The sequence below is a fragment of the Vanellus vanellus genome (genome assembly GCF_965231255.1).
Source record: "Vanellus vanellus genome assembly, chromosome: 22".
NCBI classification, from domain to species: domain Eukaryota; kingdom Metazoa; phylum Chordata; class Aves; order Charadriiformes; family Charadriidae; genus Vanellus; species Vanellus vanellus.
The window spans coordinates 5,699,944-5,715,309 of record NC_138927.1 but is presented as its reverse complement, the minus strand read 5'-3'; the positions used below and the strand labels follow the sequence as shown (position 1 = coordinate 5,715,309).

Here is a 15,366-nt window from a genome sequence, read left to right as displayed (position 1 = left end):
GATGGCATCCCTCCCCTCCAGCGTGACTACCTTGCCAAACAGCTTGGTGTCATCGGCAAACTTGCTGAGGATGCACTCATGTTTGATGTTAAATCTGCCCAATGTCCTCAGCACAGAGGACAACCAGAACAAGAGGAGTGGACGTTTGAGCTCGATGTTGCAGTATCAGCTGCAGTGGATTTGGCAAAGGACCCAGTGATGTAGGACTGAAAACACTCAAGGCTTCATTGTGGCTTCTCTTTGCGAGAGCATTACTTATAAATGACTAATAAGTCGGACTCTTTTTTGGCACTTTTACTGCAACACCAGCGATCTCTTGCCATTTATAAGCTTATGTTGGAAAAAGAGCCGTGTGTTTTATTTTTCCTGTAGTAAATCTTGTAGATAAGGCTAGCGAGTGGAAAGTCCCTGAAATGGAATGTTATTAACAGATTTCTTCTTTGAAAAAAAGAACAGTATATAATCCTTTGTTGTCTTTTCTGTCTAAATCTGAGGTTTTGTTTTACTGTTTGGTTCTGTAGATCATGTTCAGCAAGAAGATGTGTCTGGAGCACGATGAGAAGCTGATATCGTACCTCTCCATGCTCCGCGACATCGAGATGCGGATCAAACGGGTGCAGCCGGCGGAGCAGAATTTGGCGGCGCTGCACGACCTGCTGCAGCAGGCGGAGGTGAGCGAGGCTGGGCCGGGCTTAGGCAGGGCGTCAGGCAGGACCGAGCTCGTCTCTCCTCTCCCCGGCTTCACGCGCAGCCCCTGCGCCTCCTCCCTGCTGCTGGGAGCCAGCCGGGGAGGTCAGACTCAGGTTTAACGGGCTTTTATACGCGAACCCTGTCCCTCCCCGCGCTGGCACTGCCTCTGGCTCACCTTCTCCTCCCTGCTTAGACAATAACCTAAGGGCGGCCGAAATTAATTTTACAGCCTGGAGAGAGACAGGCGAGTGCTGGCAGCTGAGCGGGGCTGGAGGAGGGGGATGAATCTTTCTAGGAGATAGACACAGCGTTCGGAGCTGGGTCTCCGAAACCTTTCCTCGGTTTTGGCAGTGGGAAGATGAAGTCACCGTATCTTAGACATAACGCTGCTGTCTTGCCTCAGGCACTGGGCGCTGAGCTGCAGGAGCTGAGCTTCCCGGTGAATCAGGAGTTGGACGCCGTGCAGCGGATTGTGGCCAACCCCCCTGAAGAAGTCCCTGAGCAATTACTGAAGGCTTTGGAGAAGGATGCCAAGAACCTCCAGAAGTCTTTGAGCTCCGCGAGCGATGTCCTGGAGTCCCGGCTGCAAAACCTTCGCGGGGCAGCAGAAAGCGAAAAGGTAGAGCTGTCCCCACTGCTGCTGCCCCCCACCCCTGAGCATCCCAACGCTCCTTCCCTGGAGCGCTCTGCTCCTTCTTTCAATGATGCGTTTCTGATTTGCAGGCTAAAATCCTGGCACATCACGAGACTCTCCAGGGCAAACTCCAGGAGCTGCTGAGCTGGGTCTCTGGCACCGCAGAGTCGCTGGATGGCAGCGATTACCCCCACGCCACTGATGCCAACAGCTTGAGTCGCTGCCTCCAGCACTACAAGGTAACCATGGCAATGTCCCTAATCCTTCTGGCTGATGAAGTTGCTGTTCTCTGCGCAGAGAAGCTTTTAATCCCACTTCCCTCCTGGAGCCTACCAAGGGTTTGCCCTTATCCTGTGTTGCAGGAGGAGCAACAATATTGTATTTGCTCAAAAGTCATTTGTTTCTACAATGCACAAACCGTCTGCGTTGGCCGTGTGGGGAACGTGCTCCAACGCAGGTGTGTGGTGGGGCTGAGCGACCAGGAGGGATTCCCGTCAGGCTCTGCGATGTTGAGGAGAGAGTTGTGTCCTCCATGGGGGCTCTGGGAGCCCCCTCCATCACACCCGCCCCGGTCTCCATCGACTGTACGAGGAGCCCGGGCTCCCCTCCACGTTTATTCACCTTTTAGTTATAGCTCTCAAGATCTGGTCAGTTCAGCATGTGCTGTTTGCTGGTAGCGCCCTGGTGGTGAAGTTGGGGGATCAAAGGCTTTGAGAGCTGATGGTGGCGTGTGGGGTCACCATGGACTGGACGGGGCTTCTGGCGGCTCCGGGTCTGGGTCATCTTCAGGGTCGTCTTCAGACCCCGGGGCAGCCTGGCACGCAGGGTCCAAGCAACGCCTTGGCGAGGTGCTGGCGGCGAGGTGCTGGCAGCCCGGTGCAGAGGAGCGTTGGAAAACTGCTGGCACCTCCGTGCCGAGTGTGCTTTTGGGACCCTGTGGGATTTCTGGAATATATTGTTCTGGTGACAAACTGCTTTTTATGGGTGCGCGCTGCTGCCTGTCTGCGTGTCCCGGGTGAAGCTGGCGGGGCAGGAAAGCGCTGGCTGAGGAGTCGTTTTGCCTGACGGGTCTTTTCTCTCCCGTTCAGGAGCTGAAAGAGCCCCTCGCAGACACCAAGTCTCAGCTGGACGCCACTGCCTTCGACATCCAGTTCCTTATCTCGGAGCACGCCCAGGACTTGACCCCTCAGCAGAGCAGGCAGCTGCTGAGGCTGCTCAATGAGCTGCAGAAGGCTTTCCGGGACCTGTCGGAGCGGGTGACGGCTCGGGTGGAGGTCCTGCAGGTCTGTCTCCAGCAAGCGGAGCAGACGGATCAGGTGAAGGTTGTGAGACATCTGCTTCCTGGCTGCCGTTTGCTCGCTGAAGCGCTTCCCGGCCACAAGAACGTGCGCTGAGACACCTCATATTTGGGATTTCGCGTGCATGCCGCTCGCGGTTTGACTTTTCATTGCACATCATGAGCTTCCTCTAAAGTCTGTCTTCTTCCTACCACGTAACTCCCAGGCGGAAAGTCGCTTTCCTCCCAAAAGATAGAGCCCTGCCTGGGTAGCAGAGCCGGGCAGTCCTCCGCTAGACATCGCGGTGCTTTGGGCTGGGTGGAATAAACCCTGGTCTCTGTAACCCCACCAGAAAATCCCGGTGCAGAGGGGCCACCGCAGGCACCCGGTGCTTTTAATGTCTTATTTCCACCGCACGAGTCAGGTATTGCTGTCCCAGCGAAACAGCTGACGGGGCGTCGAGGCAGCAGGGGGCTGCAAAAGCGAGTCCTCAGGTCTCTGCTGCGTTGCTGCAGCAGCCGTCACTGCATGGATCCTCTTGTTCAAGACAGGATTAATGTGGTTTTTATTAACAATTGCTCTCTGTAACTCTTGCCTGTCCTCTCTGGAGTGTGTGTGTATATTAACCAGTTTGCTTTGCTTTTTCAGATTGAGTGTGCGCCCATCCTAACCCAGGAAGAACTCGCTTTGCAGCTGAAGAGCTCTTAAGAAGGCTCTTTCAATTTGCTTCTGTTGTTTATCTTATGACTGGGAGAAACAAGCACAGTGTTTTGCAAAAGTTTGTACATCACCTTGCTGAAATGCCCAGGGAAACTCAAAAGCCTTTATCTCCCCTGGGAAAGGGGAACGGGAACGTTGCAGGGACTCTCGGGTCACATCATGCTCAATTGCTCAAACAGGCGCTTCTGTATTGTGCTCTGGCAGCAGACCGGAGGAGCTGGATCAGCTGCAGAACCGCTTTCTCTCTCCCGGGCTCCCTCTCCATCCCCAGCATCAAAAAACCAGCCTGCTTAGGTTGTTCGGGGCTCCACAGTGGTGCTGCCTGACCGCAGGTTGTCGTTACCTCTCCTTAGACGAGTTTCTGCTGCAGTTTTAACGTTTGTGAAGCGGAATGGAAAAAAGCACAGAAACTTCTGGCTGAGCTCTGCCAGGAGGGGAGCGTGTGACCTGGAGCGGAGCTCCACGGCGCAGCTCGCCTGGCTTCTCAAAGAGCGGATTGAGGGAAACCTGCCGGAACGGTGGCAACCGTGCGGCGAGCGGCTCCTGCTCGGCAGGGACTCCGCACCTCAGCCCCGTTCCCGCGGCGCGTGAGCCGGAGAGGGAGAGGGAGCACGCGGAGAGCTGCAAAAGCCGGTTTCTGCGCTGCATCCTCGTCTTCAGGAGATGCTCCAGCTGTAACCTCTCGCCTTGCCTTTCAGCGACGTGCGTGAGCGGAGGTGCAGCCCAGGTACTAACTGTCCCCTCTCCCCTTCCCTCTGCCCGCAGACGCTGCAGGAGCAGCAGGCAGCCCGGGCGCAGAGCCTGGCCGAGCTGAGCCGCTGGCTGGGCCAGGCAGAGGACACGCTGGCGGAGCAGCAGAGAGCGGCCGGCGAAGGGGACCTGTCGGCCTTGCAGCAGAGGCAAAGCGATGTTAAGGTCAGTGCTTTAAAAAAGGGGGGTGAGAAGGCGGAGAGGCTCGGCGCTGCCTCGGGGGCGCGCGGAGCCTTACGGCGGCGTCTGCTTAGGAGCTGCAGAGGAACATGCACACCCGAGCCGCCTCCTTCGCCGGCGTCCTGAAAAGCACAGAGGAGTTTTTGGAGGAGAACAAGGCGAAGATGGAGCCCGGGGAGCTGGCAGCACTGCAAGAGAAGCTCCAGCGTGCCAAGGAGCAGTACCAGTCCCTGCAGGAGAGGACAGAGACGGCCCAGAAGGAGCTGGAGAGCGCTGTGACTGCTGCAGTGCAGCAGGAGACCGAAAAGGTAACGTGCAAAGAGCTGCAGCCCCCGGGTTCTGCTCGAGGAGGGCAGTGAGGTCCAGTCGGTGCAGTCAGATTCGTTCGAGGTCCTGGCGTTCGTCTGGGTGATGCGGGATAAAGGAATTCACTGCTCCTCTCTGGGCCTTGGGCGAGGTGGGGCACTGATGCTGTGTCCCCTCGTGAAACGCCTCGAGAGCTGTGGGCACAGACGAGCTGGTTGTGGAGGAAACTGGGGGGGATAAAAGGCGCCTCGCTCTGCCTTTGGGCCAACCTTTAACGGGAGCGGGAGCATCGGGCACCTCCACGCGCGTTATGAACATGCATAAAATGGGCCACTCTTATCTGGAGCCTTTGTGCTTTCAGGTGAAAGCTGCCAAAGAGCTGGAGGAAAACAGCAATAAGATTGATTCCCTTTTGAACTGGGTGGCATCGCTGGAGCAGAAGGGAGGGCTCCCGGAGTACAGACCGCACCCCATCGAGCGAGCGCCAGGGGTGCGAGCGGGGACGGGCACTCGGGACGTCCCAGACGGCCACGTCGTGGGAGCAGACAGCGCTGCCGAGAGCCTGGATGAGCAGTACGAGAGGCTGAAGGTCAGCATGGACACCTCGTCCCTCTCAAAGCTTTCTGCCTGACGCGCTGACCCTGCCTCCAGCTGCCGACGCAGCTGGGAGCGGGACGGGGCGTTGGATGGGTCTGGCTTCCGAAACATGTGTCCAGGGTGATTTTCCATATGGGAAACTTGGGAAAGTCCCTGCCTGGTTTTCTGGGGGACGTGCGCTCTGCGTCGGTGGGTGGGTGGGTGCCACGGTGCAATCAGGGTAACGAGAGATGGTGCCCGTCGCACTCAGAGAAGGGGTTACTCTCCGGTGGGCAGAGCTCCTGCCTCTCTCCCCACCTTGGGCTGTTCCCCCACCTTGCGAGAGCCGTGGGAGGCTGCCGAGGCTCAGTCCCGCGCGTGGCCTCGCCGCACCCACGGGGCGCTGTGGCCAGAGACCCTCGGTCGCGAGCATCACCTTTGCCCGACGGCATCTTTCAGGCCCAGCACCAGGAGCTGCTGTCCCAGCAGCAGGACGTCATCCTGGCCACGCAGTCGGCGCAGGCTTTCCTGGACAAGCACGGCCACAGCCTGGCTGGGGAGGAGCGGGACCGGCTCCAGGGCCGACTGGCGGAGCTGAAGGACCAGTACACGGCTTCCCTCTCGCAGTCGGAAACGCGGCTGAAGCAAGTGCAAGTCCTGCGGGATGAGCTGCAGAAGTTCTTGCGGGATCACGGGGAGTTCGAGGCTTGGCTGAAGCAAGCGGAGCGAGATCTGGAGGGGATGTACAAGGGGGACAGCCACCCCGCCGCCCTCCGGCAGCTGCTCCTGCGGCAGGGGAGCTTCTCAGAAGACGTGATCTCCCACAAAGGCGACCTGCGGTTTGTCACCATGTCGGGGCAGAAGGTGCTGGATGTGGAGGGAGCTGCTGGGGACGCGGGGTCCCGGCCGCCGATGTCCGGGAGCGTGGTCAAGAGCAAGCTGGAGGATGCGACGCAGCGATACACCACGCTACACTCCAAGGTACGGGAAGGGCTTTGCAGGGCTGGGAGTTGAACTCTGCGTGCTGTTTTCCTCCTGTGCGTGTGGAACGAGCAGGAGTGGCAGAGGGACGTTTCTCTTGAGTGTCTGGCGGGACTTCTAGCACGTATGTAGGTTGTAGGACAAGGATTGACCTCTTCAGGGCTTGGGCAGGAGTAACACCCTCTGTCTTGGTGTCGGTCTGCGTATTGCCTCCTGTAATTCCTTTAACACATATGGCAAGATTGGTTTTTTAATTGTTTTTTCTTTCATGATGATTTCTGTGCATTTTCCACCGGTGCCGAGGTTGCTCGGTGCTTATGTGCATCCTCCCGTAATGTCTTGTTGCTCCGTTGCAGTGCACCAAGCTTGGCTCCCACCTGAACACCCTGCTGGATCACTACCAGCAGTTCCAGGAGGTGGCAGAATCTCTCAGGACGTGGCTGCAGGAGAGCGAAACTGCCATTGGGAAACTGCTCTCCGAGACGGTTTCTTCAGATCCGGCTGTTCTGCAAAAGCAGCTCGCCAGCGCGAAGGTACGGGGTCCTTGGGTGATCTCCTGGAGCCTGTATGGGAATTTGGCGGCTGCTCTGAGCAGTGGGCAGCGGGAAAGAGACTCGACCCCTTTGATTTTATTGCTGGTTGAGTGCAAAGATGCACCTGGAGGCTCAGCAGGTCCCGGCGCTGCAGGTCAGGTGGAGTCAGACTCTTCTGAGAGGTGCTCAGAGGGAGGACCAGGGGTTGCAGTCACGGACTGCCACAGGGGACATCCCAGCGGGACGTGGTGGGGACATTCCTCCCCCATGAGGGTGGCGGGGTGCTGGGACAGCCCAGACCTTCTGATCCAGCTCTGCCTGCAGCGTGGGGTTGGACCTTCCAACCTACGTTATTATTGTTCTTAGTGATTTTGTGATGAAGTGAACAGGATCCCTCAGCAGGGCTTAAACGGAGCCCTGGGCTCCCCGCGGGCGCGGATCTCTTGCCTGTGACCCACCGCTGATTTTGCCTTGTCTCGTGTCAAAGCAGCAGCTGCAGGGAGACCTCGCTGAGCATCAGGTGCCGGTGGAGAAGCTCCAGAAAGCAGCTCGGTCCCTGCTGGAGGTCCAGGGGGAGCCGGCCCCGGACCACGGGCACATTCAGGAAACAACAGGTAAAGAGCGAAGCAGCCGCCTGCGTGGGCAGGGACGGGTGGGGAGAGTGTGAAACCAAACCAGGGAGGGAGGAAAGATGAAGTCTTCCACCTTTGGAGGGAGGTGGGGCAAAGCTGCACAGCAGTGCGTCTTCGGGGCTTGCGTTTGCACGTGGGGAGGGCTGTGGTCCGGGTTGGCTGTTTGTGTTGGGTCCCCTCTCCTGCTGCTGAGTTTGGAGATGGGGATTCGTCATCAGTGCGAGTTTAGCAGGAGCCAAAGGTGACCCTTCACGCTCTCTGAGCGCCACAGAGTCCCAAATGGTCAGGGTTGGGAGGGCCCTCTGGAGCTCCCCCAGTGCCACCCCCCGCCAGAGCGGCGGCACCTCCAGCAGTGGCACAGGACACGTCCAGGCGGGTTTGGAATGGCTCCAGAAGGGGAGACTCCCCCCCTCTCTGGGCAGCTGTGCCAGTGCTAGAGAAGACGAGGAGGTCTTTGCCGCTGACCCTCCTTTGCACTGAACTCTGCAGATGCCATCGTGAGCCGCTTCCAGAGCCTCTCCCAGCAGATGGCCGAGCGCTCGGACCTGCTGCAGAAATCCGTTGCCCAGTCCCAGAGCGTCCAGGAGAGCCTGGAGAGCCTCGTCCAGTCGGTGGCTGAGATCGAGAAGAGCCTGAAGGGAGAGCAGCCGGCCGCGCTCTCCTCCGCCTCCATCCAGGACTCGCTTGCCACGAGCGCGGTAAGGCTGGTCCCTGGGCTCCCCCGCCACAAACACGCCTGTCTGCAGGACCTCAACCCTGCAGGCAGTTCCTGGGGGTTAGCTACAGTGTTCAGAAAACACAAAAAAAACCTAAAAAGGGATATGAGTAGAACCTTTACTTAATTTCTTTAAGCCAGGACGCAGCTCTGTCGAAAGTCTCTCCCTGCTCACAAGCAGGGCTTAGCTGTCAAGCCCCGGGGAAAAGCAGAGCAGGCTGGAAAGGAGAACTGGGATAGAAAACTGTTCTTGCTCGACTATTCTTTCCCAAGGGCGGCTCAGCCTCTTCATGCCAGTTCAGTTTCGCTCAAGAGCCTTCCTAAAATGGCATCCTTTCTTGTGTGTGCTCACCGCAGAAGCTGAAGCAGGACATCGCCAGGCAGAAGAGCTGCCTGGAAGCCACCCGGGAGATGGTGACACGATTCATGGAGGCGGCAGACAGCCCCACGGCCTCTGCCCTGCAGGACAAGCTGGCAGAGGTGACGGAGCATTTCGGCAGGCTGTGCCAGCAGCAGCGGGAGAGGGAGGATGCGCTGAAGGGTCTCCTGCCGAAGGTCGAGCAGTACGAGCAGCTCTCGGAGAAGTTGCAGCAGTTCACGGAGAGCAGAGCGCGGATGTTGGCATCCGGGAACCAGCCGGACCGGGACATCGCTCGCTTCTCCCAGCACATCCAGGTGAGATGCAGGGGGAGAGAAGACTCCATCTGCCTCGGGTTTCTGGGACAGGGCCCTTCTGCGGTGATTTCTTCCCGGGCAAACAGCCCCTGGTTCCCTCTCAGGCTGGCGGGATCCGCAGGACCTGTGCTGGCTCTTTGCCTGGGGAAGGCAGCACGGCCGGAGCGGGGCGGCTGAGGCTGTTTCCAGCAGTGAGAGAGGGGAATGGCATTTCCCTGGAGCCAGGCTAGTTTTCCGAAGGGATCTCTAGCCAGGCTCTTAGGGGCCAGACCAAATATAGCAAGGTTTTACCAATTAAAGACTCCACGGGGTTAATACAGCAAAATGCCTGAGTGCGGGCCGGAAGTGCAGCGTGGGATGTGACAAAGCCCTTGGAGAAGCCGTGGATCCTGGTGGATCCATGGTGGCCATGGCTGCGCAGGATTCTTCCCTTGGGCTTCCTACAAGTGCTCTGCTATGGAGAGTGGTTTGGTGACAGCCTCAGAAATGCTCTAAGTTGGCGTAAAACTGGACACTTGTGCTGGGGGGGGTTGATTTAGCTTGGTCTAGGGCCCCCCATCCCATTCCACCAGCACCGGGGAAGGTGGGACTTGCTCCTGCAGCTGCTTGAAGTATTTGCTGAGCCGGAGCCGGCAGAGCAGTTGGGACCGAGCCGTGCCCCCCGCTTCAGCACTGGTGGAATTCATGGCGCTACCCACAGGGAGTCTCTCCGGGATGCGGGGCTGTGCGGTTCATCCCCTCTGCCCGAGTCTGCTGGCGAGGGCACGCTCGGCATCGCCCTTTGCTCTTGGCAGGAGCTGAATTCGGAGATGAGGCAGCAGCAGGAGGACCTGGCCACCCTGGAGCACCTGGCAGCCGAGCTGGGCTCCTGCGGCTTCGCCCCCGGCGCCTCCCAGCAGCAGGAGAAGCTGCAGAGCCTGAAGAAAGACTTCCTGCAGCTGCAGAAGTTGGCAAAAGAGAGGTGAGTCCCAGCGCCACGGCCGCATCCCGGGGAGCTGAGTCTGGGGGTGACTTCGTGGTCAGAGCGAGACCCCACGGAGATCTCTTTTCCACGGAGAGGGGCACGAGCGAACTCTTCCTGCCTCCCTCCTCCCACACCGGGAGACGTAAGGCAGCTCGCTCCAGCTGACGCTTTAAAAAAAGCCTTGGCTGGGGGCGTTGTGAAAAATTCCTGGTGCTGCAGGAGCCGGCGTTCGTGCGTTTCCCGGCGTGTGGGCTGCCGCAGCTCCATCCCGGAGCATCTTGCCGGAGGGGAGCGAGAGGGGTGCTGGCGGGGGATCGGGAGCCTGCTCCAGGCGTGCTCTCCGGGAGGTGACACAGCAGAGCAGCCTGTCCCCAGAGTCCCCTTAAGGTTGAGGGTAAAGGGGAGCTTTAGCAGCAGCCTGAGCTCGAATCAGCCGTGACAGCGTGTGCAGGGTCAGAGGGACATCTCGCCTGTGTCCCCGGGGAGGGTTACACCTCCCAGGCTGTATCTCCAAACTCCCTGGGGAAAACAGGGAAAGTGATGGGGGAAAAGCAGATGAATCTGATAACAATCCCCCGTAATTCAGCGCCGCGCAGAGCGCTGCCTCCGGCCGGCCCCGTGCAGGCTGCTCGCAGCTGCGGTGGGTGAGGGCGAGCCGGAGGGGCCCGTGGCTCCCGTCCGTCCGGGGGCTGGCCTTGTTCCTCCGGGATGGGCTGAATAGATGAGAGCCGTGGCCGGGGAGGAGGGGAGGCGCATCCCGGCGTCCCCCGGGCTGCAGCTGGCCGGGGTGAGACCGTATGAATGAGCCCTGTCTTCCCCAACGCTTCGGCCAAAGAGCCCGGTGCGGAGCCAGCGCAGGTTGACGGCGGTGGTCCCATGGCTGTTGGCTACCGCGGTGGTGCTGGAGTGGCCCCAGAAGCGCCAGCGGCCGTGGCTTTGGGGGGGTCCAGCAGCAGCGAGGGGAGGCTGCGGCGTGCACCCCGCTTTTGGCTGGCGCTGCGTTGCGCTGTTCCTAAGCAACATCTGATAATAATACTAAAAAGAAAGGCTCCCAGAGACACAACTGTGCTACATTCAAGCAGGGGTAATTGCAAGGCGAAGCACGAGCTCTGACTCTCCGAAACCTTTTCACTCTCAGAGAAAAGGATGCGTCGTCCTGCCAGGAGCAACTGGATGAATTTCGGAAGCTGGTGGGGGCCATGAGGAAGTGGCTGAAGGAGAGCGAAGGCAAAATGCCGCCCGCCGAGACCTCCCTGGGCACCCAGGAGCTGCACAAGTGCAGGCAGCAGATCCAGGTGGGCAGCGGGAGCCGGAACCGGCCTGGGAAAGTTGACGGCTGGTGTGGAAATGCTGGAAGGTGGAATAAATCTCAGGAAGCAGAGTCCTGGGAGGTGGTTTACAGTCTCAGGAATCTTGGGGCTCCCCTGCGTGTGTGTGCATGCAGTGGTCCCTGCCGTGCGGAGAGGGGAGCAGCGGGAAGGTCCTCCTGGGCGCTGCCCGGTTTCCCTTCCCTCCCCGTGCCAGCTCGGGGGGGGGACTGGGGAGCGGGAGACCCCACTACGCTCATTTTCGCTGGGTACTTCCCCTTGCTAGACATGGAAGGCGGCCTCCCGTCATCCGAGCCCCCGCTCCTCTCCAGCACCGTGATGCTTTAAATGAGGATGTGCCGAGGGTTTGACTCAGAGGCAGAGCAGCGTCTGCTGAGCCGCCCACAGCCCTCGCACCCCACGGCCCTCGCACCCCACGGCCCTCGCACCCCACGGCCCTCGCACCCCACGGCACGCCGCCGGGCTCCGGCACGCCGCCGGGCTCTGCCGAACGCTGTGGGGACTGGCCTCAGGCGAGGCTGGGTTGTGTCGAGAGGAGGAGGAGGAGGGAGGTCCCCGAAACAGTAGGAGGCATAAGAAGCGACACAGCTGCTAGTTGGGGAAGAGCTTTTCGCTCTTCAGTTCCCCCCGATGAAAATAAACGTAAAGGCACCCGCTTTCCCGGTGCCGTCTGCTCGCGCTGTGCCGCTGCGCCCCTCGCCAGTTCCCTGGGCGCTGTGTCCCAGTGCCACCGGGTCACCGCAGAGGTGACGGGCGAGGAGGGAGGGCTGCGGTGGGGCAAGCGCAGCCTCCGATCCCGGCCTTTGCTTTCGACCAGGATCTCCTGGAGGAGTGGAAGGGGAAGGGGGCCCAGGTGGAGGAGATCGGCCGCAGAGGGACCCTCCTGGAGAACTTGATCGTGGAGATCACGGCCCCCGACACCCCGTCCAAGGCAGGTGAGTCGCAGCCCGGCTCTCCCGAGGATGCCTCCTCCTTCCTCGGCACTCTGCTCTCGCTGCTGCATCTTCTCTGAGCCCGCCTCAAGCGAAAAACGGGGTTGTTTCCCCCTTTTTACAAACTTCAGAGGGCCCGTGGTGGTCCACGTATTGTGGGGCTCAGCCCCGTGGTCAAGTCGCTGCCGCTTGTTGCATTAATGCATCAATTGAGCGCTCGGAGCCCACCAGTTTGGCTTCATTTGCAGTGGGCTAACGAGCGCTGAATTACCCTGCGTTTGCCGTGGGCCCCGGTGCGGGGAGACGTGTCCCTGCTCGGATGGAGCGTGGGAGCTTCGGGCCGCCCCAACGCAGGGGTCGGGGCTCTCGGCCCTCTCGTGGCGGCGGCTCCTGCTTTGTCTTGGTGATGTGCTCCAGCCTCCGCAGGGCCGGAGTGTTTTACTCCAACTCCGGTATTTGGGTTTCGTATCTGGATGAAATTTAAGACTGCGATACTCGGCCGTGATTTACTAGTCTCCTTTTTGGCTTCAAGTCTGCGAAGCAATGAGATTATGTCTGGTTCGTTTGGAAACCAACTAGAAGATGTCTTCCAGCTTGTGAGAATAGGTCCCTGGGCTCTCGTCACTGATGGGCCTTTATGGGAATTGTTTGTTGGGGTCAATTTGATGAGCAGTTCAGTGGGAAACCTCCAAGAGAAGTGGGGAGAGGCCTGTTGGGGGTGACCCACATGGTCACGCATGTGGGGTGACCAAAGCTGCAGCCCCTTACATCCATGAAAGCTTTAAATTGTGTGGTTAGAGAGAGAGAGGTTTTCCCCGGTAATGTTTTCGATGAACCCCCCTTTGGTTGTGAACGTAGCGGCGGTATCTGGTGTCTGAGGAGGGGACACCGGTGCGTCCTGCCTGGAGGCTCCTGGCAAAGAGAGTGTGTCTGTGCACCGAGGTGGGTTTCGATAGCTTCATCCCAGAAGAAAAGGAGAATAGGGGGGAGTTAATCTCTTTGGGGGGGGTCAATCTCTTCAGGGGAGACATTGAGCAGTCTCACTTGGTGGTGTAATTCACAAAATCATGCGCAGGGGAGCAGCTTTCCGGGCATGGAGAGATGGTCAGTGGTATCACGGTCCACGCGGGAGCCGCGTCCGTGGGCGATGATGGGCGAGGTGCCCGGCTCCCGGCAGCTGCGGCTCTTCTGCTGCTGGTCCAGCGAGGCAGGAGCAGCTCCAGGAGAGGGAGGGCCGCGGGTGCGTTGGGAGGAGGAGAAGTAAATGGGCTCCAAATCTAATGCCGATCGCTCGGCGCCGAGCCGCTGGGTTCATCAGCGCCAGGCGGGTGGGAGAGTGGAGAGGCCGTGTCTGTGCTTGGTGGCCGGTGTGGTCCGTGTCGTGGAGGGGCCCGTTCATCGCTTGCCGTCTGCATTCCTAACGCGTCTTGTCTTGTCCCTCTGTCTGTCCCCGTCCCCTCTGCTCAGGTGCCGCGCTGCCCGCTCCGGGAGGGTCGGTAGGCAGCGTGAACGGATACCACACGTGCAAAGGTGAGCTCGCTGTCACCGCTGTGCCGGCACGCGCGTGCCGAGGCCGCCTCGCCGTCTCCCTGTCCGTTTCTGTCTGTGCATTTCCATCCGTGAGAATATAAACCACAATGTGACGCCCTCAGCATCCCGGCGCGAGTGCAATGAGCCTGCAAATAGGCTTGGAACGCTCCGCCGTGCTGCGAAGTCTCGGCCGGAGCCGCGGGACGGGCAGGGGGTGATGGAGGATGTAGGTCAGGTTGAAGGACGGAGAGGGGCGGCTTCGGGGAGTGACAGCACCCTGACACCCCGTCAGGTGGTGTTGAAAGCTGATAAATGGGAGATCGTTTTAAGGCCTGCAATTAAATTTATTGGTTCTAAGGGATTATAACGCCATCCGACCCTTCAGTTTGAAGAGCAATTTTAATTATTGCCCGTTATCTGCTGTTAGTTCACCGGTTCAACGAGATAATAGGTGCATAAAACTGGCTTTATATTTTGGTGTCAAATTATTTAACACTGTATTAGCAGTGACATTGCGGAAGGGGGTGGGGGGGCTCAGCTCGCATCGGTCGCGCACACGTGAAGGCATTCGCCTTGTTTGCCAACTGTCAACACGCATTCGTGGTGCGACTGGAAGGGCCCCTCTGGCGTGAGAGGTGAGGGTAATCCGACGTCGCTCTGCCGGCAGACGGACGGCAGCGTGGCCTCTTGCTCCTCCTGCTTGGCCGGCTGCGGTTGCCCGGGGCTAGATTAGTACCCGATAGTCCAACTTAAGATGGGCCACGCGGGCGACGCTCCTGATCTCAGCCTGCTTTTTTGGAAACAGATCTGACCGAGATCCAGTGCGATGTGTCGGACGTGAGCCAGCAGTACCAGGGCCTCGGCGCGGCGCTGCGGGAACGGCAGCAGCAGCTCTCGGCTATGCTGGAGAAGATGCAAGAAGTGCAGGAGGAGGCCAGCTCGATGCTCAAGTGGCTGGAGTCGAAGGAACGGACGCTGTCGGAGCTGGACGCCTCCTCCTCGCCCACCAAGACGGAGACGATGAGAGCCCAGGCTGAGCACAACAAGGTAACTTCTCTTCCAGAGTGAAAAACGGGGATCTGAGCATCTCCTCCCAAAGGATGTCGGCGATGTGCTTTCATGCAGCAGGACCAGAAGGATTAGCAACGAGGATGTGCCCTGGGTTAAAGAAGGGCTCGCCCCAGAAGGGATCACAGGAGGGTTCGTGGAGCAGGAGCCCACGTGCCGTGCTCGACCTGTTGCGTTCAGGCATTTGGCTCAGGAGAAATGAGCTTATCTATAGTCCTTGTGGCTGGGTCACTCCAAGTTCTCCTGGAAAGCAATTCCCAGCCTTTCCCTGCTCTGGCAGCCAAGTTAGCTCATGGTAGTGCTAATAAAATGAAGTGGTTTCATGAAAGAGCAAAGAACAGAAATGGTCTGACTCCAGCTTGCAGCTGCTGAGTCCTTCCTGCTCGGTGATTTCATCCTTTTGCCCTGTCTCTGAAGAAGTCCAAATGATTATTTTCCAGGCATTTCTGGCTGAATTGGAACAGAATTCGGGGAAGATCCAGAAGGTAAAGGAAGCACTTTCTGGCTTGCTGGAGAAATATCCAGATTCTCCAGAAGCAGCAAACTGGAAGAAGATGCAGGAGGACCTGAGTAAGTGCCCGAAGCACTTAGGGAGGCTTCTGTCTTGACACATCACGTTAGAAGCGGTTCAGGATTGTAGGGCGATTCCAAAGTCACGGCAGAGCAGAGTCACTTCTCATTAGAATTCAGTAAATAGCGAACTTGCCTCCAAGCTGTCTGGTGTACAAGGTGTTCCCGAGATGAGCACTGTCGTGATTAATGAAATCTCTGTGATGGATGTATGTTTTAAAGACTCGCCTCCTTAAATTACTTCTTTTTTTTTTTTTAAAAAAAAAAAAGGGGGGGCAAAAAAAAGCATTAGCGACATGGGTTGA

At 58.7% G+C, this 15,366-nt stretch overlaps 1 protein-coding gene across 1 annotated transcript in view; it reads left to right on the top strand.

Annotated features, from left to right (window-relative positions):
• Nucleotides 1-15,366, top strand: part of MACF1 (microtubule actin crosslinking factor 1) — a 146,877-nt gene that overhangs the window by 70,569 nt on the left and 60,942 nt on the right. The window contains exons 37-54 of the mRNA XM_082494162.1: nt 522-671; nt 1,094-1,309; nt 1,414-1,563; nt 2,413-2,646; nt 4,087-4,236; nt 4,326-4,559; nt 4,919-5,146; nt 5,593-6,114; nt 6,471-6,647; nt 7,138-7,261; nt 7,769-7,977; nt 8,352-8,669; nt 9,464-9,630; nt 10,772-10,928; nt 11,779-11,896; nt 13,361-13,423; nt 14,229-14,470; nt 14,932-15,061. Coding sequence (XP_082350288.1) covers nt 522-671; nt 1,094-1,309; nt 1,414-1,563; nt 2,413-2,646; nt 4,087-4,236; nt 4,326-4,559; nt 4,919-5,146; nt 5,593-6,114; nt 6,471-6,647; nt 7,138-7,261; nt 7,769-7,977; nt 8,352-8,669; nt 9,464-9,630; nt 10,772-10,928; nt 11,779-11,896; nt 13,361-13,423; nt 14,229-14,470; nt 14,932-15,061 — 3,589 coding nt within the window. The remainder of the gene's footprint in view (nt 1-521; nt 672-1,093; nt 1,310-1,413; nt 1,564-2,412; nt 2,647-4,086; nt 4,237-4,325; nt 4,560-4,918; nt 5,147-5,592; nt 6,115-6,470; nt 6,648-7,137; nt 7,262-7,768; nt 7,978-8,351; nt 8,670-9,463; nt 9,631-10,771; nt 10,929-11,778; nt 11,897-13,360; nt 13,424-14,228; nt 14,471-14,931; nt 15,062-15,366) is intronic.